General features: G+C 35.8%; 1 protein-coding gene across 2 annotated transcripts in view; it reads left to right on the top strand.

Annotated features, from left to right (window-relative positions):
* ARHGAP15 (Rho GTPase activating protein 15) overlaps positions 1 to 23971 on the top strand; it is a 466873-nt gene that overhangs the window by 278184 nt on the left and 164718 nt on the right. For both annotated transcript variants that reach the window (XM_087950078.1, XM_026673513.2), the window contains 2 exons: positions 206 to 328; positions 13636 to 13734. In XM_087950078.1, coding sequence (XP_087806204.1) covers positions 206 to 328; positions 13636 to 13734 — 222 coding nt within the window. The remainder of the gene's footprint in view (positions 1 to 205; positions 329 to 13635; positions 13735 to 23971) is intronic.

Raw genomic sequence — 23971 nt, 5'->3', positions numbered from 1 at the left:
TATATTGGTGGCTGTCCAATAATATGAACCATTGCTGATAGAATTCTCAGCTCACAATGTTTATTTATAATCATGTTAATTAAATCATACTACACAGAGCCTATTGAATGAATATATAGGCAAATGTTCCATAGATTTCTAGCACAGCTTTCTTGTGTTAAAAAATAATAACATCATGTACAATGTTTATTTGGTATTTTTTCAGTTTTCAGGCTGAACTACAGCAAATCCGAGACAAATGACAGAAGCCAAGTTAAGAGCAGATTAAAGAAGTTTATCACTCGAAGACCTTCTCTGAAAACTTTGCAAGAAAAGGGAATCATTAAAGGTGGGTTGTTCTCTTAAATGATTTTACTTTTGATGGAATAATCGGTTGATGTTTCTTCTTTTTTTAAACGATTCATCTTCCTTACATCATTTTGTTTATGCTGAACATCAAAGAAATATTTTAGGTTTTTTTTCCAGAAATCATCTAATATCTATTCCCAAATGCGTAAGGAGATACTGTCAAAGGTAAAGATCATCAAAACCCTACCCCACAAATTCTCAGACCTCATCAAAATTGAGAAAAACGCACAAAGCTATCAGTTGTGGACTTTACTGCATGTGCATTGTGTGTGTGTTCTATGGACTTCAAAGTTCCTCTAGAAATTAAAAAAAAGAGGATTTTGAAGTGAGGGACGTGCTCAGGAAGCAATACTGTTAATATCAGAGGTGACCCTAGTATGCAAATTGTCAGCAGTCCTATTAGTGATAATGATTTTGCAAGAAATCTCAGAGTTTCAGGGCAGTTTAATTTCCACTTATCAGGAGTATTTTCACCCCAGTGTGAACAGAGTATGATCTTGTTTTTCAGGACTATATTGTCCAGCTAAATTGGTTGAACAGATCTAGTCATGTGTTACATGTTTATGTAGTTGGGAAAAAAACATTAGTATGCAAGTTGGCTTGACTTCCCAACTCAACATGATGGGTGTGATATGTGATATGATATGTGTGTATATATAGTATTATAGTGATATGATATGTGTGTATATATAGTATTAGTACATGTGTGTGCAACAAAGCTTTTACATTAGCTTCCTTGAGCAGGGCAGCTGGTAGCTATTGAAGGAAAAAATCTTCAGAAATGGATTTCTTCCAGCTAGTTTATAGGAGGGTACATGTGGTTTATGTACACATATTGAGCGTGATCCAAAGCTTAATGTGCTTAATGGTACACAAAGGACATACAATAAACAGTCTTTTTATCCTTTTTATTGGCTTTACAGTGGTAGGAAAAAAAATTTATAAGTGTATAACATACTGCTTCATGGAAATACATACATGGTTTCTACACTCCCCGAGTTTATATGAACTTTCTCTTCCATATGATGGAACTGCTCAAATGGGAAAAAATAAGTTTATGCCTGAAATGATGGCTCAGTAGAAAATACTTCTTACTGTTTCTTATTTATGGACATGTCTGGTATTGTGGAAGTCTTTGACTATGTGAGCAAGGTTGATTTTTAATCTCATTTTATAAAATCTTGTGCATAGCATTTGCCCAATCACCAGTGAGTATATGTTTAAACCACGACTGATCATGTAAATTAGGTAGTTAAAGGCTCTCTGATGCCAGCTGTGCACAGCCATAGTATACTGAATGTTCTGGTTGTGTTCCAGCAATTTTGAACTAATGGAAGGGTTTCATCCACTGCAAATGAGGGCAGTTCCACAGAGGGAAGAAAATAGAAAGATCCAAGAAACAGTGAAGGTGGATATTCCTTTCCTGATTTCTTCTAATCCACAGATATTATGAATGGCAACCATTTACACTGATGCAGTCCCATTATAGTCACAGAATGCATGATATTTAAAGGAATCTCTTGGTGAAATTTATTTCTTATTCCTTCCAATTAAAGCAGTCAAGGACATAAAGACAAACTTCTACTAGTAGTATAAAAAACCAATTTTCAGACACCTTTCAAAAAAATATATATTCACAAATCCAAATTAGAGTTTATAGCGACTATTGCTTTATTCATTGAATTTCTAATAACAACTATTCCAAAAGCTCAGTTTTGGTGAAAAGGATGCAATAACGTCTATTCAATAGTTATCACAGGTCAGAAATGACAGAAATTCCAAATCCACCTTATTGTTTTTTGTCACTAGCAGTCACTGTTACAATATGAACTGTATCCTTATTAGTGCTGGGTTTCCCACAGTGATGGATGTATGATAATATGAATTACCAGTGTGGAAATTGTTCTTGTCTACTTATTCCACCTGTTAAAATCTTGTAAAATGAAAAGGTAACAGGTTTTTTGGCTTGTGATGAGAAATCCTGGTTTTTTAAAAAACGCTTTAACATGTACCATTGTCACAACCTGTAGTATTTAAACTGGTGTATTTGAAACATTGTGCTAAATTAAGATTAGAATTAATTCAACATTTTCTTTATCAGCTATACAAAAATATGGCTAAATTCTATCTTTCTGTAACTTGGAGAAAATCAGTTTAATATCAGTGCTGAAAGGCACTGATCTAGAAACCAGGCAACTGTGAATTCTGATCTCATTTAGAAGCCAAATGGCACCATGGTGGTTAAATGCAGTATTGCAGGCAAATTCTGCCCACAGCCTGAAGTTTGATCCTGAAAGGCTCAAGATTGACTCAGCCTTCCATCCTTCCGAGGTTGGTACAATAAGGACCCAGATTATTGGGGGTAATATTCTGACTCTGTAAACTGCTCAGAGCGTGCTGTAAAACACTAATAGTTAGGCAGTATATAAGCCTAACTACTGTTGCTATTCAGGCCAAAAATTGGGCTATGAGAAGCCATTTCCAAAATAGTTTCCAAGAAAACTTGTCCAGGCGTTTGGCAGCAGTCAACACTGACTTGAAAGCACACAGACACACAAACAAACAAACACTCACAGAACTGTGGAGAACTCAATTCTTATGCATTCCTTTTTATGACCTTAGAATAATCTCTATTTTTAAATCTTGTCTACTTTGGCAAAAAAAAAAAAAGTTTTTTTCTCCTTTTTTGCTATTATAGATTGAATTACGTGTAAATTATGCTCCCATGGGGCAGTTTTATAGGTGTAATGCACATTAAAGGAAGAAAATGATCTTAAACTTTTTTTTTTGAAGATGAAAACAGATACTTTCTTATCTGTTGTTTTAAGATGATGAACTCAAAAAGACATGGTTGGGACCTCTGCTTGGATTTATCAGGTGCAAAGAATCGGGACTATTTCTTAGGTTGATGCATGGCAGATTTATTCAAGCCTAAACACAAGAATCTAGTCAACTAATAGTCAGCACTAAATTGACACTAGATAAGGGCCAACACAAAGACTCTAAACTGATGTTGTAGCTTCCCTCCAGCTCTGCTTACTCTTCTACTACAACATGTCAGGAAACTCAGGAATGGGCAGCCTTCCTCAAGTCCATGACAGTTTTCCAGTAGATCAATGCTAACTACACTAATGAAACATGCCCAAGGATTGAAATAGAAAAAGAAATATTCCTTTACCATATTATGTCAAAGCCACAAAATCAGAAGGAATCTTGTAAATTCTTGCTCATAATAAATTCTCTTTAATAAGCTTGTTGTACATCAACCACCCCTTCCCCAGGAACTGGTAACTAATCCCTTTAGTTTGGGGGATTATATATTGAAGTGGAGTGTAAACCATTTTAATTATTTATTTAGATCTTATTAGTATACAATTAATATGTGAAGTCACATGATTCTCTTATCAAGGCTCAGTCCATGTAATCAGTTGAATAGCTTTTTTGTTGCCCAGTTATCTAATAATCTAAATATGTGACATCCAAATGTTCATAGTTGCATATGTTTTATATTCATCCTTAAAACTAGTGACCCATCAAGCACAATCTCAAAAATAATGCATAGTGGATTTTTAGAAGATGCTCTCTTTTACTGTTCGCCCATAAATCCCAAAATGGTTGAATAGGTAAAGGTAAAGGTTCCCTTCACACATATGTGCTAGTTGTTTCTGGCTCTACGGGGTGGTGCTCATCTCTGTTACAAAGCCGAAGACATCTCTGTGGTCATGTGGCTAGCATGACTAAACACGGAATGCTGTTACCTTCCCACCAAAGTGGTACCTATTTTTCTACTTGCATTTTTACATGCTTTTGAACTGCTAGGTTGGCAGAAGCTGGGACAGGTAAAGGGAGCTCACTCCATTATGCAGTGCTAGGGATTCGAACCACTGAACTGCCAACCTTTCTGATTGACAAACTCAGTGTCTTAGCCACTAAGCCACCACACAGAATAGCAAGGTAAAAAATATTAGAAAATTGGGTTGCATTTGTTGAAGTTTGTCTTAAGTTGTGTAGTCTGATGGTTTGTGTCTTGGCTTTGAAATCAGTTGAGGCTTTAATTGATTGACATATATATTTGTATTGCTTTGCTTTTTTTCAGCTTAATAAATTGTAGCTGATGAATCTCCATTGTTGTTACTTAGGGATCAGATGTGACCCTTCCAAACAAATGCAGATTCATTAGCATAACTCAATTCCATTCTCTCATGTGTCTCTGAAGAAAAAGCAGATGCAAGTATTTTCAAACAGACTTGCTTTAGAATGTTGATTTACCAGCATATAGTCTGGTTTTTATCTAAACAGGAATATGCCTTGTATGATCCATGGTTTTCCATGGTCAGGTTTTGACATAGAGGCACAGTCTTTTCTAGCAAGAGAATATTGTTTCAAGAGCAAAAGCATGCTACTTTTCTACCATAAAGTTTCATGAGGATTAGGTTGTGGTCACACAAACGAATTAAGATTTGTTAGCAGAGCTTAATTGCAATCTCCAATATGTCTATGTGAAATGCTCATTTTATAAGGTGCTTTCATTGTCTTCGGTACACTTTATCCCTTAATCTATTCAAATGTTATGAAAATGCAGTTGCAATGCTTTCCCTGACAGCAAACACTTTTAAATGTTAATTTTTAAAGCTTGAATTAAAACATGTTAAGTAGAAACACAGATTAAAAATAAAACAGTTGGCCAAATTTCACTTACTTGAAAGAATGATTTAATTTTTTATAGGTGAATTAAGAGGATTGAGAAATTGTTTATTTCTTCCTCTCTCTCCCTCTCTTTGTCAATAACAGCAGAAATTGTTTGGGCAGAGATTTTCGTACCTTTTTATTACAAGAACTAGTTTTCAACAACAATTATATACCTATTATTTGCCACAGAAAGATCTCCAAGAGAAAATTAAATCTAATTGCTGCTTCATCCAGTTGATGCTTTTCGACAAAAAAAATCTCCAGCTGGGATTAAAAATATAGATAATTACAATAAAAGTAATTTTAAAAATTTATAACATAGCAAATTTAAAGCTAATTATAATTTAAAATAGAAACAAAAAACATAACAAAAATTTAAGACGCATCTTACACTATTGTCAATCAGTCTTTGCTATAGCCTTATCATAATTTGCCATAAATGCCAGGTCTTTGTAAAATTAGGATCCTAGAAATTATATGTGTGTTTCTCATAAAACTCCATATTTCATATGATGGAAGAATAACGCTAGCTTTATATCATCTTTTTGTTTTAAATGTCTGATCAACACATTTCACCCACTCTCATATGCAGATTACAGTTCTAGGATATTGATATTGTACTGTATACCACAGACAGAGATGAAACCAGATTCAGATATTTAGCTGAATATATGCAGCATTCAAACTAAGGGGAGCACTTACAGGATCTGCCCCTTTTGCTTTCCAACTCCATACATCCATCAAGTGGTTTGTTGTCATGGAAGGACACCTTCCATGAGTTAACCCTTATGTCTGCTTTATTAGAATCCAGGATCAGAATTAAAGTTGTACTTTCAACGTGAGTGGAGCTTTCTTTGAGAGAACAAGCTGAACTTGCAGAAGTAAAGCATGTCCCTATTTCCAATCCTATCTGATGTCTTCCAACCATTCGTCTAAATCAGGGATGTCAAACTCAAGGCTCATGGGCCAGATCCAGCCTGTGAGGTGCTTATATCTGGCCCACAGGGCCATCCTGGAAACAGCGAAAGACCCACCTGCAGTGCCTTTGTCAGTGAAAATGGCACTCAGGAGGACTGCGTGCAACCCTCCCAAGTTCCATTTTTGGCTGTGACAGCCTCCTGCAACCCTCTGTCCCCGGAGCTCTGTTTTTGCTGGCAGAGCACTTAGGCCAGCACAGCCCCCCCGCCAACAACATGAGTGATATAGAGCTGGCCATGCCACACTGGCCCTGCCCACCCAGCCCCCTGAGGTCAAACAGAACCCTATTATGAGGCTTCAGTGAAATTGAGTTTGACACACCTCTGGTCTAAATGCTTGAAAAGGGCTATACATAAAATGTCATTGTCCATTGATAGAGCTGTTTCCAGAAATAATCTGCTCTCAGTGTAAAACGGAATTTTAACTATGTCTATCTGTCTTATCTATAGAGGCCTGATATTCAATGTGTAAATGTGGTGTGGCAAATTATAGTCCTGACAACACATGTCACTTTCAGATTAATTTCAAAATACTCCGCAATTAATGAATTTAGATAGTATGTCTTTTGCTCATCTTAAGTAATATGGCCACCTAGGATAGGCTTACAGTAGAGCAGAGCATGAGAGTTTTGTCCAGTTACTGATTCTCTGGAATTAATTAAAGGATTTAGGGGGAATACTAGGTGGAAAATATAGGCTTCAAACACAAACATTTATTTCAATTTAAAAAAATATTTCTCAGTAGTGATTTTTTTATATTTTTAACAGATTAATGACTTATTCCAAAACTTACCATCAAGAAGTTTACAGTTAATAAAATAACAGAAAACTCAGTCTAAAAAAATTCTCAGAAAACATACAACTTTCATAAAATATAGATTTAAAAATGGAAACATAAAACAATATTCCACACAATCTTTGGGTAGATGGTAGTGATGATTTGGTATTTTGTCGAAAACAAACATAACAAATTTTAATTTAATTAATTTCATTGTAAAGTAAATTAGAAGTAGCTTTATGACATTGCCTATAACATGTATCAATCTCCTTCTATTTTTAGATAGTATTTCTTGATTATAATTCAAGAAGACTGCATTCTTTGTTAGTTATATCTTGCTGATTAATGCACTTCTGACAACATTTCCAGAGAAACACTGGTTAACATTTTGCATTAATTTCTATGCAATGTTTTGTTCGGATCTAAGAAACACATATTACTTGCTTGTACAACAAGATTTCAAAACAACAAAGAATCAGAGCCTGATTCACAAATCCTGCTCCAGTATTAGTCTGCTGCAAAAAAAGGACACAGTATGGAGCAGTGGTGGGATTCAATTTTTTTACTACCTGTTCTGTGGGTGTGGCTTGGGGGGTCGTGGCAGGGGAAGGATACTGTGAAATCTCCAGTCAGAGGTGGTGTTTGCCGGTTCTCCGAACTACTCAAAATTTTCACTACCAGTTCCCACAGAACTGGTCAGAACCTGCTGAATACCGCCTCTGGTATGGATCCTTTAGTGGCTAACAGCCCAGAAAGACTATTTGGGAATACAGGTAATTATCAACTTACAACCACAATTAGGTCCAAAATTTCTGCTGTTATGCAAGAAATGAGTATTGCCCCATTTTACAACTTTTCTTGCCACAGTTGTTAAGTGAATCTCTACAGTTAAGTTAGTAACACAGTTGTGAAGTGAATCTGTCTTCTCCATTGACTTTGCTTGTCAGAAGGTGACAAAAGGTGATCACATGACCCCAGGACTCTGCCACTGTCATACATATAAGCCAATTGCCAAGAGTCTGAATTGTGATTGCATGATCATGGGAATACTGCAACAGTCATAAGAGTGAACAACAGTCATAAGTCACTTTTTTCAGTGCTTCCCCCCCCCCCAATGAATGATTGTAAGTCTGGTGATGGAATGTAGTGAGGAGGTGTATGTCCTGCAGCGAGGGGATTCATTCCAAAGAAGTAAGAGGAAATTCAACTCAGATATTATGTGTGGGAGAAGAGGATGAAGACAGTTGCTCCCGAATAGTCCACAGGATATATTGTAGATGCAGAAGATGTAAAGTCCACAGTCTAGCATAGGGCTGTCAAACTCGCAGCCCATGGGCCAGATGCATCATGCGCTGGCCACGCCCCCACCCAGTTTAGCAAAGGGGAGGAATACATCACGTGACACTGCCATGACAACATGAGTTTGACACCCCTGGTCTAGAAGGATTTTGTCTATAGATGTGGAACAAGAAAGAACTCAGCTCAGAAGAAAGACCACATGTCATTCTCGGTCTGGGATCTGACAGTCCTTCCTCACCAGGAAATTTTTCTTCCTAAAAGCCTAGCATTTTGTTGCATGCTCTGACTTTGCACCCATAGCTGCTTTTAATTTTTCACCCTCAGAAAGTCCTTTACCAGGGGAAATCTACTACCTGGCTTTTAGGGAATGAACAATTCATAGGTCTGTCTTATCTTCAAACTCTGGCTTTTTTAAACAAAAAAAAGTAGGATGGTCAGATCATGGGAGCTATAATCATCATATTTCATGCCTCAAAACTGCAGAATGACTCTCCTATCCTTTCGTCTTGTCTCCTTTTATATCCCCACTCAAAGCTGTCATGTCCACTACTGTTCCTAATGGATGGTTTTTATGTGTATATATCTGAAACCCATAATGCGAACCATGCGGCTGAACACGTTGTGAATAGACTGCTCTTCTTTAAAAAGGTGGTAGTTGTTTTTTTTCCCATCCTACAGTATTGACTAACTGTCAGTGTTTGATGTATGGGTTACCAGGCTGATGTAGACTTATGGTTAAAGCTTAAGTTGTTAGTTCTGCTTTTGCAGCCAATTCAGAATAACTACAGATGCCTCGAGATATTAAAATTGACTGCTCAAATGGACTCAGTGTGGGAGTTTCATTGGTTTTAAATTGATAACAGCTGAAAGGGAATGATTAAAGCTGTATAAGGGCATAGAATGCCGCTCCGTTTTTCCCTTCTCCCTTTTCACAACTTCTCGCAAACAACTCTTTCTATGGGAATGTTCTTCCCAATGGTAATAATAAAAGCATTTCATTCCTTTAAATTTCCAAATGATGAATAAGGCCATTTCTTCTGAAGGAAGAGCAATTCCTGAGAACCTAGGAAAAAAACTAGGGGAGGACAAAAGAAGTTTCTATTCTAAAGGGAACATTTTAAGTTAAATAGCATTCCATAAGGTGGACATTGTGTCTATTTCCCAGACATTGGAGCTAAATAAGTTGGATGGGAGACATAAACTGTCATAACAGAAGATTAGGAGTGTTATGTACATCTTTGCTTATCTTCACTACTCCCTACCCCATTATTTTAAAAAAATATGGGGGGAGAGGAGGAAGAAAGTATAAGTTTTAAATAACATTTTCAGAAACAAATCGCACAAAGACCTTTTGCTTTCTTTATCCCCTTGAGAGCAGTTATTGTTTTATTGGAAAAGATATTCTGTATGTTTCTTTATCCCAGCAAGACTTAAACTACTTAGATATGGCAAAAGAGTTGTTGTTTTTTCAAAGAACAACTTAGATACTTCCCATACACACATCCAGGCATGCATGATATACATTCCTTTAATCAAGATTTCAAGTGTCTTTAATATGCTGGATTCTGGAAACTGGATCCAGCCCCCAAAGGTAAAAGTGGCACAGATTAAGTAGTTATTATTCAGCTAACCCAGTTCTGGCTTTGTCTAAACCAAAATTGTATTTTTATTTTCCTGAAAGCTGCAATAGAAAAGCCAATGAATGCACACATTTGGATTGCTACTGAACAATGACACCATAACTGTAAAGGATTCAATCCATGAACAAAGACTGAGAGTGAAAATATGCATAACTCCAAGTCTGATGAAATTATAATTCTGTTTTAGATATTGGAATTAGTTTTGGACTGAATTATTAGTCCTCTCTTTTGTGGAAGGGAGAAACTAAGTGAAAACCCATTACTATTAAACTAGTCAGGGAGATTTTTCTACCACCTGAAACATTTGAAAGGAAAAATATCTGGAAAAAGAAAACATGAAGCTTTGCAGCTTCCATTTTGTAAATTAATCTATGCACACCCTATGAAAACTAGTAAAAATGGAAAATGCTTCCCCTTTTATGGTTGGCCCAGCAAATGTAGGGTTGGCTTTTCCAGCCCAGCTCAATAATGAATTACATTTTCTGAGAATCTATTCTTTATATAGACATGACTGACCTACATTTCATCAAAATGTTAGCTTCATCAAGTATTTGATTGCAAGTGTGCATGATGAAAAACTTGGGCAAACCATTGTTCTACTTCTAGTGACTTTTGAGCACATGGAAAAAACGCTTTCTGCGTTTAGTAGAAATATCTGAACAAAAACCGGTAGAATCTTCAGACAAATTTTTCAGCTTTATCCACAGTTGGAAGCATTAATAAATTTTGTGTAATCATTTTTTCAATTCTTCATTCAAAACTTTTGAATAGTTTTTTCCAGCAACCAGGTCATGTATATCTAGGTGTGTGCAGCTGAATGCCTGCACCGGGCTGTCCTCTCCGTGTTGTCATAGTAAAGTAAGAAAATGTGTTTGTTTATCCAGTAAAATTTCTGTTTACGGGCAGTAAAGATAATTACAACAGAAATCATAATGTAATTAAATCTTAAGATGATTGCTCCTTGAAGTAATTCTTTGAACTAATCCATACAATTTCTTTGCAAATAATATTGGCAAAAGTTTCACAAAATGTGCAAAAGAATGAAATGTGAGGTCTTTGGGAGAAAAATGAGGTTTTTTACTTGAACACCTTAGAAGAGGCAGAAATCTAAGGATATCATGGTGTTTAATATTGTGCAGGTTACTATTAGTTATGCATGCTCTCCTAGGATTATTTGAGGCTTTGCTAAGAAACATTGATTATAGAGTGCTGTCAAAGGCCTCTACACTAATTTTCCAAGTGTCATGCTCTGCTGGAAAGGTATGCAGAGACTATCTCTGAGCTTAAATGATGATCTTATAGCCACATTGTTTAAACATTTTAAACCGGTTCTATTGAATGGTTTCTCTCATAGGTTTGATTCATTTTGATTCCGCTGACAAAGTTCCCATTAAGGAGCACTCTCTTCATAATTTGTCAAATATATGTAGCAGAGATGAAGGAAGATGAAGCTAATTGTAATCTCAGAGCACTAACCTCGTTAACCTGACATACTTCATGATGTATACTCTCAGCCAGCCAGAAGTTTTAAAGTTATGAAGCACAAAAATAATAATAAAAAATCATTTTGTAAACTGTACAGTTTACAAGCATTGTCAAGGGTCAGGGCGACTTATTCTTAGCAAAATAATGAATCTCTTAAAAATAATAATTAAACACTTGCCAAGGGAAAAATGTCAACTTTGTACAAAAGGTTGGAGTTAAAGCAATAACTTTTCTTTGCTATTGGATAACTGTAAATGATGTAATAGAGAGGCATAACATAATACTGTTATTAAATTATTTACCTGAAAGGACTTTGGTACCATTATAATTACTGTATGATAACAATGCTACCCTATGTCTTAGAACTTTCTGGACCTATTCTTTCTGTTCATGGTTTATAGTCCATCCAGTTATCTACTGCTGCTGTGTAGAGCATATGTACACAGTACGTCTTGATATGATGCATAAATGCAATACAAAGTTTTATTTTTGAAAACAATGGGTCATTTTATTTCTTTATATCCCACCTTTATTATTTTTATAAATAAGGAGATGAGCATACCTATTACTACTGCTCCTGTTTTCCCCACAGAAACAATTCTGTGAGCTGAGAGAGAGTGACCAACCCAAAGTCATCCACTTGGTTTTCATGCCTTAGATGGGACTAGAACTCACTGTCTCTTGGTTTTTAACCTGATGCCTAAGCCACTAGACTAAACTGGCTTGCACTATCTGAAGAGTAGATATTGGCATGTCTTCCACCCCTATCTTCATACTGTAGATTATATAGTTTAATGTCACTGTGCACTCTGTGAAAAAGATTCAGAAGAACAGCTTCAGACCTCCAGCGAACTTCTCTGTTCTTAATTAAGCAAGCCTGTTATTTTTCAGGCTTCTGAACAAGCTAGGAAAAGGATGTTATTCTTTTAAGCAGTCAAATTATTGAGACTTTTGAAACAGTCACATCTTGTTATCAGCCTTGTGTTAAAGTCTGAAAAAGACAGGTTGCTGTAATGAATATATGAGGCTACTTGTGCTTATTCTTCAAGCTTATTCTTTTTGAAGTCGAAACCCTGTCCTATTAAACATTTTAAGTGTACATGGGCCAGTTGGTTTTAATTTTAAAATATATGTACCGTCCTTCAAAACTTAGTTTTCAAGCACAATTTACAAGCACTTAAAAAACACACACACAATTGGAATTTTGAATTTGAGATACAGCTGGAAATGTCAGCTATAAACAATCTACTAGACTGATAGAACCAAATAGTCTTTCACTTATAGGACAGTTAACATTTTCTAAACTCAGTTTCCCACCAAACGGCTGTTTTCGCACCAGGGTGATAGTCTCTGGATTACATTACAATGCTCTATACATTTAGTTATTGCAATGTCAGTGCAACCTTCCAGGCCATCTTTTCTGAACAAACCATTGGCCACCTAAGATCACAAGAAAACAGCAACTTTAGGTGGCAAGTAATGATCTTAGGATATGCAGCTGTGACTCTCAGCTACTCTTAAAACATTTTTTGGGAAGGCAGATCTGGGCTAATAGCAATATCACTTAGATTTATATACCACTTCACAGTGGTTTTACAGCCCTCTCTAAGCGGTTTACAGAGTCAGCATATTGCCCCCAACAATCTGGGTCTTCATTTTACCCACCTTGGAAGGATGGAAGGCTGAATCAACCTTGAGCCTAGTGAGATTCGATCTGCCAAATTGCAGGCAGCCGGCTTTTAGCAGGAGTAGCTACAATACTGCACTCTAACCACTGCATCACCACGGCCCTTAAGGGTTTCCTATTGACATTCTATTGGAATAACCTTCAACTACCCAGTCTGTTTTACTCCTACATGTTGAATGAGAGTGGAGAAAGTAGAATTTTCATCTTATATAACAACCTGACATGCAGATGATTATAGTTGGGGCTTGCACAGAAAAAGGTATCGCTGCTTATTTGTTCTATAATACAGCTGACAGTTCCTGATATCCACACCACTCAGAATTAGCTGTAGATATCCTTAACTCAGTGTGCCAAATAAAATAAATCAAAAGTCATAGCTCATGGCCTCAGTCCCAAGGAAAGAAATGGGTTGCAAATTAGTCATACATCAGATTTATCTCACTGTTTTTCAGGGATGTAGTCACACAATTTGAGTAGGGATCATTATTATGTATGTCGTATATCTAGTAAAAACTAAACACACATAATGTTCATAAACATAAGGCAAAACTTGGAATGGAATCCTCTGAGTTTCTTTGATATTATATTTAACAAGCAAACTTTGCTTACAAAACTTGGTAAGTGGATGACAAAACCTTTACAATTTACTATTCACTTTGTTTTACATTTCAGGGGCTTAATTAAAGTGTGGTTTCTGTTTAATCGAGCATTGTCCTGTTTTGTGTTTTCTAGATCAGATTTTTGGTGCTTACTTACACAATGTGTGTGAACATGATGGCTCTACTGTCCCTCACTTCGTTAAAATATGCATAAAAGCTGTTGAGGAACGAGGTGCGTATTTTGTGATCTACATACATTCCTAAATGTGGCTGATATATTTATAAGTGAGATTTTAAATTCCTTATTGATGGACAGCTGGGTGTTAAAACTATAAAGGTATCACCCCTTCCCACTTTGCTTAAACTTCCTAATATTCTTTCAAATAAGTACGAGCCACCCCTTCCTTTTTTTTTCTGGAGGGTCACTGATATTACTCAAAATAAATAGAAGCAGTGGGTCTCTTGCCCTTATAATTATTTGTTGCAATTTTTTACTTGATTACCATCACCGTTTAAAACTATAATGTTTACCTGCTTTAAAGATATGTACTTGTAATGTATACATTCCATTTTCTGCTTCCGAGTAATTTTCAACTAAAGTGAAGTTAAAGTTTTTTTCTAATGCACAAAATTGACTTGTATGAAGTTCATGATAAAGGAAATCTGCTTTTAAACAACAGTTGTATTGTATTGCTTTGTGCCAAAAAGGTATCCATCAACACCCTTCCTTCTAAGCCTCCAATATCTATTCTGGAGGGATCGTAAATCCTTCAAAGCAGCAAAGGGGAGTTAAGGGAAGTGCTAGCATGAGAGGATAGAGGATAAGGGCAAAGCCTAATACATTCATTGAAATATGCACATGTAATATTATATGTATGCAGGGTTAATGGTGTATAATTCCTGGAAATTCCATTTTACTCATATAAATGAATTAGGAAAACTATATTCCCAGGATATCAAGTAGCTATGAAATACGGAAATATTGGAGCCAGAAACATGCAGTGGAGATTTTGGAATGTGGGAGTCTCTTTTAGGATTGCTATCTTTTGAACTGGCCACTGCAGCTGTCTCTTTATAAGCTTTTTGATCTACACCAATTAGGGATAACATTTAGCTACATTTCATTAGCAGCTTCACCTACTGATTCTACAGGTCAATCCCTTAGAAAAGTAACAAGACCCCAGTTGGTTTCATTTTTACCGTTTTGGGGTTAGTGGACCAACCAAGGCCTGTAAAAAGAAAGAAAATATAAATATAAATGATCTAAAATGTAGATGAATATTCTTTGATAGCTTGTGTTGATACAGCTTTTAAAAAGCCACTCCTGCTGAATTTAGAGCTTTTACCATTGTAATGTGCAGTTTCCACTGGCTGTTCTTGCTCATTGCAAGAGAATTAAACAAGCTTTAGTGAAAAAAAAATACAGTGATGCACTGCTTATATCCATAAGTGCTCACTGACTGCTGGAATAGTTCCTCAGTCCTAGATACCTCCTATAAGGTGGCATTAAACAACTTGAATCCCGAGTACTGCAAAATAACTGGTTAATTCACTGAAAAATGCAACCAACTCTGTTTGAAAAATGTTCAATAGTAAATGTCTTTGCTAATACAATGTTCTTATTTATTCTATTGATTGGCTGATTGAATTTCTACATTGCCCATCTTACTGCGTAATCAGTGATCTGAGTGGCTTACAAGTAAAATGAGGTTTGAAATATTAAAATATGTATTAAAGATAATAGAGACTAAAGAGATATTTTAAGATAAGAAAGATATTAAAAGAAAAATTGTCCTCATCCTTACAATATGAAAACTAACCCATGTTGAACAGTTCTATAAACTTATAGATGAGGCTTTTTTCCCTCTGAATTTAAGATATTTCTCACCTTTAGTAAAGCCCATGCAGACAAAAGAATACTATTAATATTACAATGTGTTGTAGGGTTTTTTGTTGTTTTTTTTTGGCCATAGACATTGCCAATATCAGAAAAGGGATTTTTCTGGCCCTGGAAAGATTCATCTGGCATTTTACCTTGGCTTTTTCAATACTATTGGAAACTTTAATTCTAAAATGTTCTCTAACTCTGCTGTTTTGAAATTTTTCAGGCAATAAGAATTGTAGTGCAGTTTTAGTGCAGTTGTTGTTTCTTGCTGATATCTATAGACAGACAAAAACTTTATTTTTGTCATTGACCAATGAAAGCATAATCAATAAAATGCACCATACAAAACTATTCCCTAACAAGAAGTGTTAGCAGCCATTTATGGGTGAACTTTACACATAATTTAGCAAAATGTTGCTACTTTTAGAGAAATTCATGTATCTTTATTATTCATAGATACTGCAAATAAACATTATCAGAGTGCCCCAAAATTACTCTGTATACCTTCTAACAGACTACAGACATCTAATACAATACCTTGAAAAGTACATATTTACATATATACATTCAGTGTGTGTGTTTGTGTGTGTGTGTGTGTGTGTGTGTGTGTGTGTGTGTGTGTTTTCAAGAAAGCATATTAGATGTCTGTAGTCTGTGAGAAGACATGCAGAATAATTTTAATTCTGTAGAATAGTTTTTATAAGTACTGTACTGCATGATTCTGCTTTGATTTGTATGCTTCCTTCCCTTTACTTACTATAACTTAAAGCTAGCATATGGCATTAGCTAAGCAGAGATATAAATATTAACTAATCTCAGTGGCATGTGATAAAATTTGCATTTTATCATTATTTATGACTTCATCCTTGGTATACATTTTTCTTTTCTTTTCCTGGACTAGGATTATAATTCCTGTGCCTTTACTTCTGTTTACTCAGTGTGTTGTTTTCACTAAATTCTGGCACAAACTATTACAGGACAGCAGTAATTTATGTGAAGCTAAATCCAATGTTTATGAAAGCTTCTGATGACATTTTAGACAGAGGTTGGTATTAGGAAGCCATATGTGGAGGTGCCAAGTCTCCCAGCATGGCTGGGACTCAACAGATTTAAAGCCCTCCTCCTAATGGCCAGATATGCCTCCAGCCAAGTTATTCAACTACAGAGTCATGGGAAATACTTATGTACCAATTATGGGAAAGGCATAGTTAATGAAAACTGTATGTTTACTTACATAGTCTTAGTAAGATGGCCTAAACATTCATTGCAGCTGGCATCTTGGCTGAAATAGAGAGTTCTGTGTGTGTCTGTCTCTCTCTGTCCCATCTTCATACTGTAACCGTACACAGTTTGTTTCCCTTAAGTTGATAGTTTCATTTCTCTCTCTGAAGAACCTCCATTGCAGAACTGGATTGTATTACTCTGAAGTATTGCTCACTGTGAAAATAAGTACTGGCAGTGAAAAGCCTCAGGTATAACATTCCATATCTTAAAAACAGTTTAAATTCACCTGAATTCATTTGTGAGTTTCACATTGCACATTTACTGGTAATTTGCAAACAATCTTGTCTCGTTTGATTAACACTGCCCGCTAGAAGTAGCCATAGGCTACACAAAATCATTTTAAACTAAAAGCTAACAATAATATATTATTTTCATTTGCCATATAGGAGAAGATATACTTTAAAGTAAATGGGATATGGAAAACAATAATATTAAATAAAGGGAAGGAACTTAAGAATGTGTCAGCTGATCATTTCAAACTGAATTGGTCAAAAATAACTTCTTGATGCTAAAGTTTTCATTGAAAATATTATACATCCACTAACATTGCATTGCATCATTATTTTAATAATTTGGCCTACTCTTATTATTACCTTGTTGCCAATCCTGTGTCTTATATCCTTATATAAGATTTATTCATCATCATTCTTTTGATTACAAATAGGTGAAGAAAGTTATTTTAATCTAAATGCATCCTCCTCCTCCAACACTTTTTAGACCTTAATGTTCTACTTTGTTCCATTGTCAGCTGTCAATTTAACATTAATATGCCAATGCTAACATATTGAGAGCCATGGTGGCATAGTGGTTAAAATGTAGTATTGCAGTCTAATTCTGCTGACTGGCAGCAGTTTGATTCTCATTGGCTCAAGGTTGATTCAGCCTTCCATCCTTCCGAGGTTGATATAATGAAGATCCAGATTGTTGGGGGCAATAAGCTGGCTCTGTAAACTGCTTAGAGAGGGCTGTAAAGCGCTGAGATTTGGTGTACAAGTCTAAGTGCTATTTCTATCATATGTCATTATTAAAGCTCACCTTTATTGTTGGTTACACTATAAATTTTTTTCAAGGAAAAGAGAAATTATTTTGTGGAATATTTCTGTTCTAGGATTATTTTCACATCTATTTTCTAGCTAATTATGCAAGACAATCAAATTTTGCTTTGTGGCTCACCAGCAATTAAAATAATGTATTTTTAAAAAAATCTATACAAAATGCATATGTTTGTAAAAAGAATAGACAAAGATATTAAAGAAACTTGAAATACATATATGAGGCAGCAGACTCAGCCATAAGCTATGTTCTCCACTTCATACTACAGTGCCCCTTCATTACCTGCACAGAAATAATATGATTCCTCAGAGATAAGTTTTCTGAATGAGAAAGGACACTATGAAAAGCTCTTGGAACACACTAGTTTGTCGTTATTATTTAAAATGAACCTGACAACAATTTGGTTCATTCTTCAGATCTGTTTTGATTGTTAATTAGGGTGTAATTGTGGATCCATACAAAGCCAATAACAAACACACTAAAGTTAGTTAGCAAGAGGGAGGAGTCTGTGCATTAATTCAAATACTCAGAGGCCACCATTGGAAACAGCAATGCCAACATCTAATTCTCTCATCTTTCTCTTTCTACTGTTGAATAATGGAAATAATTCAATGTCATCCTGCTTTTGAGATGAAAAAGAGGCCAAGGATGCCATATGGTACCCTTTAAACTTAATGAGAAAAGACATGTGCCCATATGGAGAACAAAGGGACAAGTGACAAAATGTATGCCATGACATCACAACACAAATGCTATTATTTACATACTCATGTCCAATGTTGGGATTATAAGTTTGACAGTGCAGTTTCTCCGTCTTTCTCTGTCTCCCTCTCTGTCTCCTTCTCTCTCTCTCTCTCTCCCTCCCTCTCTCTCTGTGTGTGTCTCCTTCTCTCCCTCTGTCTCTCTATCTCTATTTTGATCATCATATTACTATTTTTTCATCAACACAGCTACTTCCTGAGAAAAGAGAGGAACAGGAAAAATATCCTTCCTTTATCCCATTTCCTAATTCTGAATTAAGTTGCTAAACTCACTTGCCCACATCGACAACGTAGGAAATGCTCTTTTGATTCAAGCCAGAGGGCCATATCATCCTGCAGACACAGTCATGGGTTTCTAGAAAGCCAGAAGCAGGGATATGCGGTTACTACCAGATCTGGTCAGGGAGAAAAGCTAAAGGCTAGAAGGTTGTTCTTATTATATCTTGTAATTTAATATCAAAGTGCCATCTTCGGGGGAAAAGATTGTGCTGAAAGTTGCTAATATCATGGGACTCCAGTTCTGTAATTTGTCACTTAAAGGCTTTTGGATTTCTTTCCAAATATTCTTAATGGGCTCCATTCTTTTCTTTTTAATTGATCTAGTTTGAAATGTTGTAAAATATTTTGCCCGTATAATTTCTATCATGAGAACCAGTGACCCTCCAAGACAACTTGTATACTCAAATTCTTAATGTCAGTGTTTGCAACAACACTGCTGATTTTCCCCCTCCCTCTGTTGCAAGAATTATATACAAAAATCACATAGTTGACTCTCAGCCAAAAAGTCCTCCTGAGATCCCTAGCCCTGAATAAAGATTTAAGAAAGACCTTTAGTCCACTTCGGAGAAGGTCCCTAGCTTTTAAAACTTTTATCTCTTAACTTTACTTGTAAGCAGCTGTTCTATTTTTTTGCTGTCATTTGTTTGACAGCATCCAGTTATAGGTTCCGATGTCTGTTTAAAGAAACAGGGAGGTTGTTGGCTTTAAAATCCCCTTACTGCTTGTGTGTTCAACATTTTCCCAGGCTTTTCTGCATAGTTTGCCAAGCAAAGGGACTGACCTTTTGTAGCAAACACTTTTTCATTTCAAAATGCTCACTTTGATTTTTGTCCCATTTTATGCTCATTCCAAACTGTTTACAGCCCACTAAAAATGACTGTGAATTATATGTTTGTGTAATAGATTCTTTTTGTGGTTGAAGAGGAATGTTTACTTTGTGCAATTAGTTATCTTTGGGTAGATTACAGTGACCTGGAAAAAAAGGGGGCCTAAAATGATTATAGTACCTTAAGTATTTCCTTTTGTTATCTCCTGTGGCAGTAATCTAAAAAAAAAAATTTTTTTTTCTCCCTGAGCCTCTGTTTGTGTACTCATCATTTCATATAGAGTGAATGATCTTCCACCAGTCTTTTGCTCAAATAGTTTGTTTTGTGTTTTAATGTGGGAAAGGATTTTAAATTTCAGATTCCCTCTCCCCAGACTGAAGCAGGATTAGGGCAATCTAATCTCTGATATCTGTTAGACAGAAAAGGGAGGCTTCCTCTGCCCCCCCAAAGATATATGTAGTTTGACAGACATATGGAATTTTCCAGTATGAATACTAGTTCTTGTAAATACATTTACACTTCTGTACAGTCAATATAAATATTGTGTAGTGAAGTATGATTAAGATGTACACTTAATTGACAGACTGGAGTTCAGGTAACCACTTGATCATGGGTGCTTTTGGGGTGACTTGATCCTGTCAGTTTCTCTTAGCCCAACCTTCCTCAGAGATTTTTGTTACTGAAATAAAATTATAATTATAAAGTTATAAATGCTGCAAATAAGTGAGATTAAACCCTTTTGATCAACAACAGCAATAATGGTGCACACAAAAATTTGTACATCATTAACTTTCCTAAAATTGCTTCAATTCTCTTTGAAATCAGTCCAGAGCAAAACTATAGTCTATGAAAAACTGGTTTTGTTGAACCTATCTTTCATTCTCAAACATTGCATGATTAACATATGAAAGAATAGATCTAAACTTGCATGATTAACAGAGTGTTTCAATAAGATTTGCTTATATCAAGGATCATCTTCAAGAAATCTTCATCATTCCTCTTTGGTTGTATTTCAGTTTTTCCCTTCTCTTCTTTCAGTCATATTTAAAGTCTATGATGGTTAGAGTTGTGTTTCCTTTTTTAATTATAAAATGTATAAAGTATAAATATAGTGTTTCATAAAAAATCATCTAATCAGAAACACTGAACAAATGTTCTAATAAAAAGATTGTTCCAAATTTGAAAGGAAATATCCATTAAAAAATTAGTAAAATACATAAAAAACAAGGAAACAGGTAAACTATAAGAACAATATTCCCATGTTCCCTCAAGGGCAGTTCTTCCAAGACTACATTATTTTTCATTCTAATTTTATAGTAGAGGTCTCTATAAATGAGGCATTCTACTATAAATCTAACCTGTTTTTTTCATGGAGTTTCCTATATAATATACTGCAATGGATGATGATTGTCATAAGCTGATCAAGGATCAATGGCTATAGCCTATATATACCCCCTATTATTTTATAACTGATTGTTTTAATATTTTTTAAATGTTTAATGTTGTGAACTGCCTATAGCCATTGGATATGAGATGGGAGACAAATAAATTTTTATAAAACAAAACACATTGTTCCCAATTTCACAGTTGTAGAAAGCCAAAAAAACAACAACAGTAAAGATGCTTGCCCGCTGGCATAGTTTGAATATTTGAAATGATGTGACTTCGATCCAAACTGTGTAAATGAAGAGAATACAAAGAATAAGACGGTCAAAAAAAAAAAGAATATTTTTCTTTAGCACAATGAAAAAAAAAAAAAAAAGTCCGTCATTAAATGATATTATTCTGTCTCTTTCACAAATTTAGTGCTGTGCTGGCACAAGAAATGCTTTCTTGGTCTGATTCCATGAACGGCTTCTCAGACTCTCTGTTCTGTCATCTCCCTCAACTGTCTGGGTCAGATTTTAAGGGCTGGTGGTGGGTGACTGCTGGTGGGAGAGAGGTCACTTCCACACCAGTGGTGGGATTAATTTTTTTTTACTACCAGTTCTGTGGGCGTGGCTTGGTGGGCATGGTGTGGCTTGGTGGGTGTGACAGGGGAAGGTTACTGCAAAAGCCCATTCCCTCCCCACCCCACTAACCTGCCTTCCAGCTCTGTTCTCCTGTGCAGGGAAACAAAAGAAGACCCAACCGATCAGCTGGGACTCAGGAGGCAGAGAATAGATGGGGCCAGTCAGAGGTGGTATTTGCTGGTTCTCTGAACTACTCAAAATTTCCGCTACCGGTTCTCCAGAACTGGTCAGAACTTGCTGAATACCACCTCTGTTCCACGCCATTGTTTGGAAGGTGATTTAAATGTAGTCCTGTATCTTTGTGTCTGGGTGTACTATTTCACTATCATTGTCTTCTTCTTTTTCTCTGCATTGTTCTATTTACATTGCTAACATGATTTCAGGACCTATCATTACTGAAATTCTGTAAACTGTTCTGTATGAATGGTTTGGCTGAAGAGCAGAGTAGAAATGTGTTAAATAGCTGCCATGTCACTAGGAGTTACTGAGCCCAGATGCACAACGTAAGAGCCACTCCAAGCTTATTTCAGAACCTCATAATCTCCTTTGGGCTAATTTGTTTTTTATAAACATCTACATTTACCCAAAAATTCATAATATCTACAGATCTGTTTTATTTTTCCAAGTTTATTTACAAATTACTTTATCCTTTATGGTTGCCTTTTTAGCAAACAGTTCCTAATATCTTTTTTTCCCCATGCTTCCTGCTTTATATAAGTTTCCAGTTACCTTTGACAGCAGTACCCTGAAAGTGTAAGGATCGTATTGCTGTGCTAGATGATCTGAGCTCTTAGTTCTGCTAATTTTGTAGCTTACATTCTTTCCCAGTTTGGGAAAATCTATTATACTTGGATCCAAGCATGCACTAAAAGCTAATACTTCCATGAAAAATGTGCAATTTGTACTGTTTAACATCTGACAAGATCCTTGAAGGTTTTTTTTTTAACGATTTGTCTCCTTCCAAGATTTCAGTGTCTTGTTTTTATATGCACATAAAGGGAAAAGAAGCAAAACAAAATGATAGCAAACGCATGCTATTTTAAAGAGAGGGGGAAAAATTCAGCTTTTCAATAGATAATATAATTTTGTATTATAGGACTAAAAAAAATGAGTTCAGGTCAGTAAAATACATACCTTATCAGCCACTGATTGCATTGCTTTGTAGAATACAAACAAATATTAGCCAAACCACATTCTAAGCAATTTTACCTTGGAAGTTTATGATATAAAAAGATGTTGGTAAGTTATAAGCAGAAATTAGCAGCAATTGAATGCAAACATCTTGGCAATAATTGCGCTACGGATTCTGCCTTCTGACTCATTTTATCCAGCTACAGCCACCTTTTTCAGAGCAAAAGCTAGTTCATAATTTTGTACCAAGTCCAAGTTACAATTGGCTCGGAAGGGTATTTTCTCTCTGGGGCCTCAGTGTCTGTAAAAAAGCCACACTCTGGGTCTTTTTGTTTTTTAAGGAAAAGGGAGGGGGGAAGGCACCAAGAGAAAACATTTTAGAAAGTATACAACATACAAATTAGAAGGGAAGCAGAAAAGGAAGAAGAAAACAATGTATTGTGGAGGTATAATCTGAAGAATGGAACCTAAACTGCATTTTATATATATATATAAAAATAAAAATAATGGAACTAGAAATAATGGTATCCCTTTAAGCCAGTTGCCATCTTTGTTAAAGTCACCTGATACCTGCCTCGTTGTCTAATTCATTCCAGAGAAATATACCCCATGCTAATAAAAGAAAGCATTTGAATGGTAAGAGTTGCCAGAACAAATAAATGGTTACTGACTGTTTACCACAGAAACATTTGCTGTGACAGGCCTAAATTCATACCTGGGAGCACTCCAGTGGTTTTCCTGGCACACCAGCCTGAGAGGCATTTATGTATTTTTTGCTATAAAAATCAGATAACTGTTTCAAGTAAAGACAATATTCAGAAATAAATCCCAATCAATCCGTACATTCACCATACAAGATAGACTCTTCTCCACTTTATTCATTTATTTAATTGAGAAAGGGGCACTTTTTCCTCAAACCCTATGCTGAATTTCACAGCTTGTTCTAGGACTCATGGAAATGGAAAAACTCAGCAGTAGGCAATACCGCAATCAAGGAACTACCAACTGAGACCAACAAGCTAACAATAAACAACAACCTAATCAAGGAAACACCAAGGACACTATTGACAGGGCAAGCCACTAGTATATAAAGACAGAACAAACCCAACTCCTTTCTAGCACTGAGGATCTTACCTAGTTGGGGAATTAAACGTCTGCAAAAAAACAACCAAGCTCAGAGAGCACCAAGGATCTCACTCAAGGAAATGCTAGAAATCCTTGGAAAACTAGGAATAAA

Source organism: Notechis scutatus, chromosome 1 (genome assembly GCF_049901735.1).
Source record: "Notechis scutatus isolate UNSWTSFEM ecotype Mainland chromosome 1, rNotScu1.2, whole genome shotgun sequence".
Classification (NCBI taxonomy): domain Eukaryota; kingdom Metazoa; phylum Chordata; class Lepidosauria; order Squamata; family Elapidae; genus Notechis; species Notechis scutatus.
This window is presented reverse-complemented; position numbering and strand designations above follow the sequence as displayed.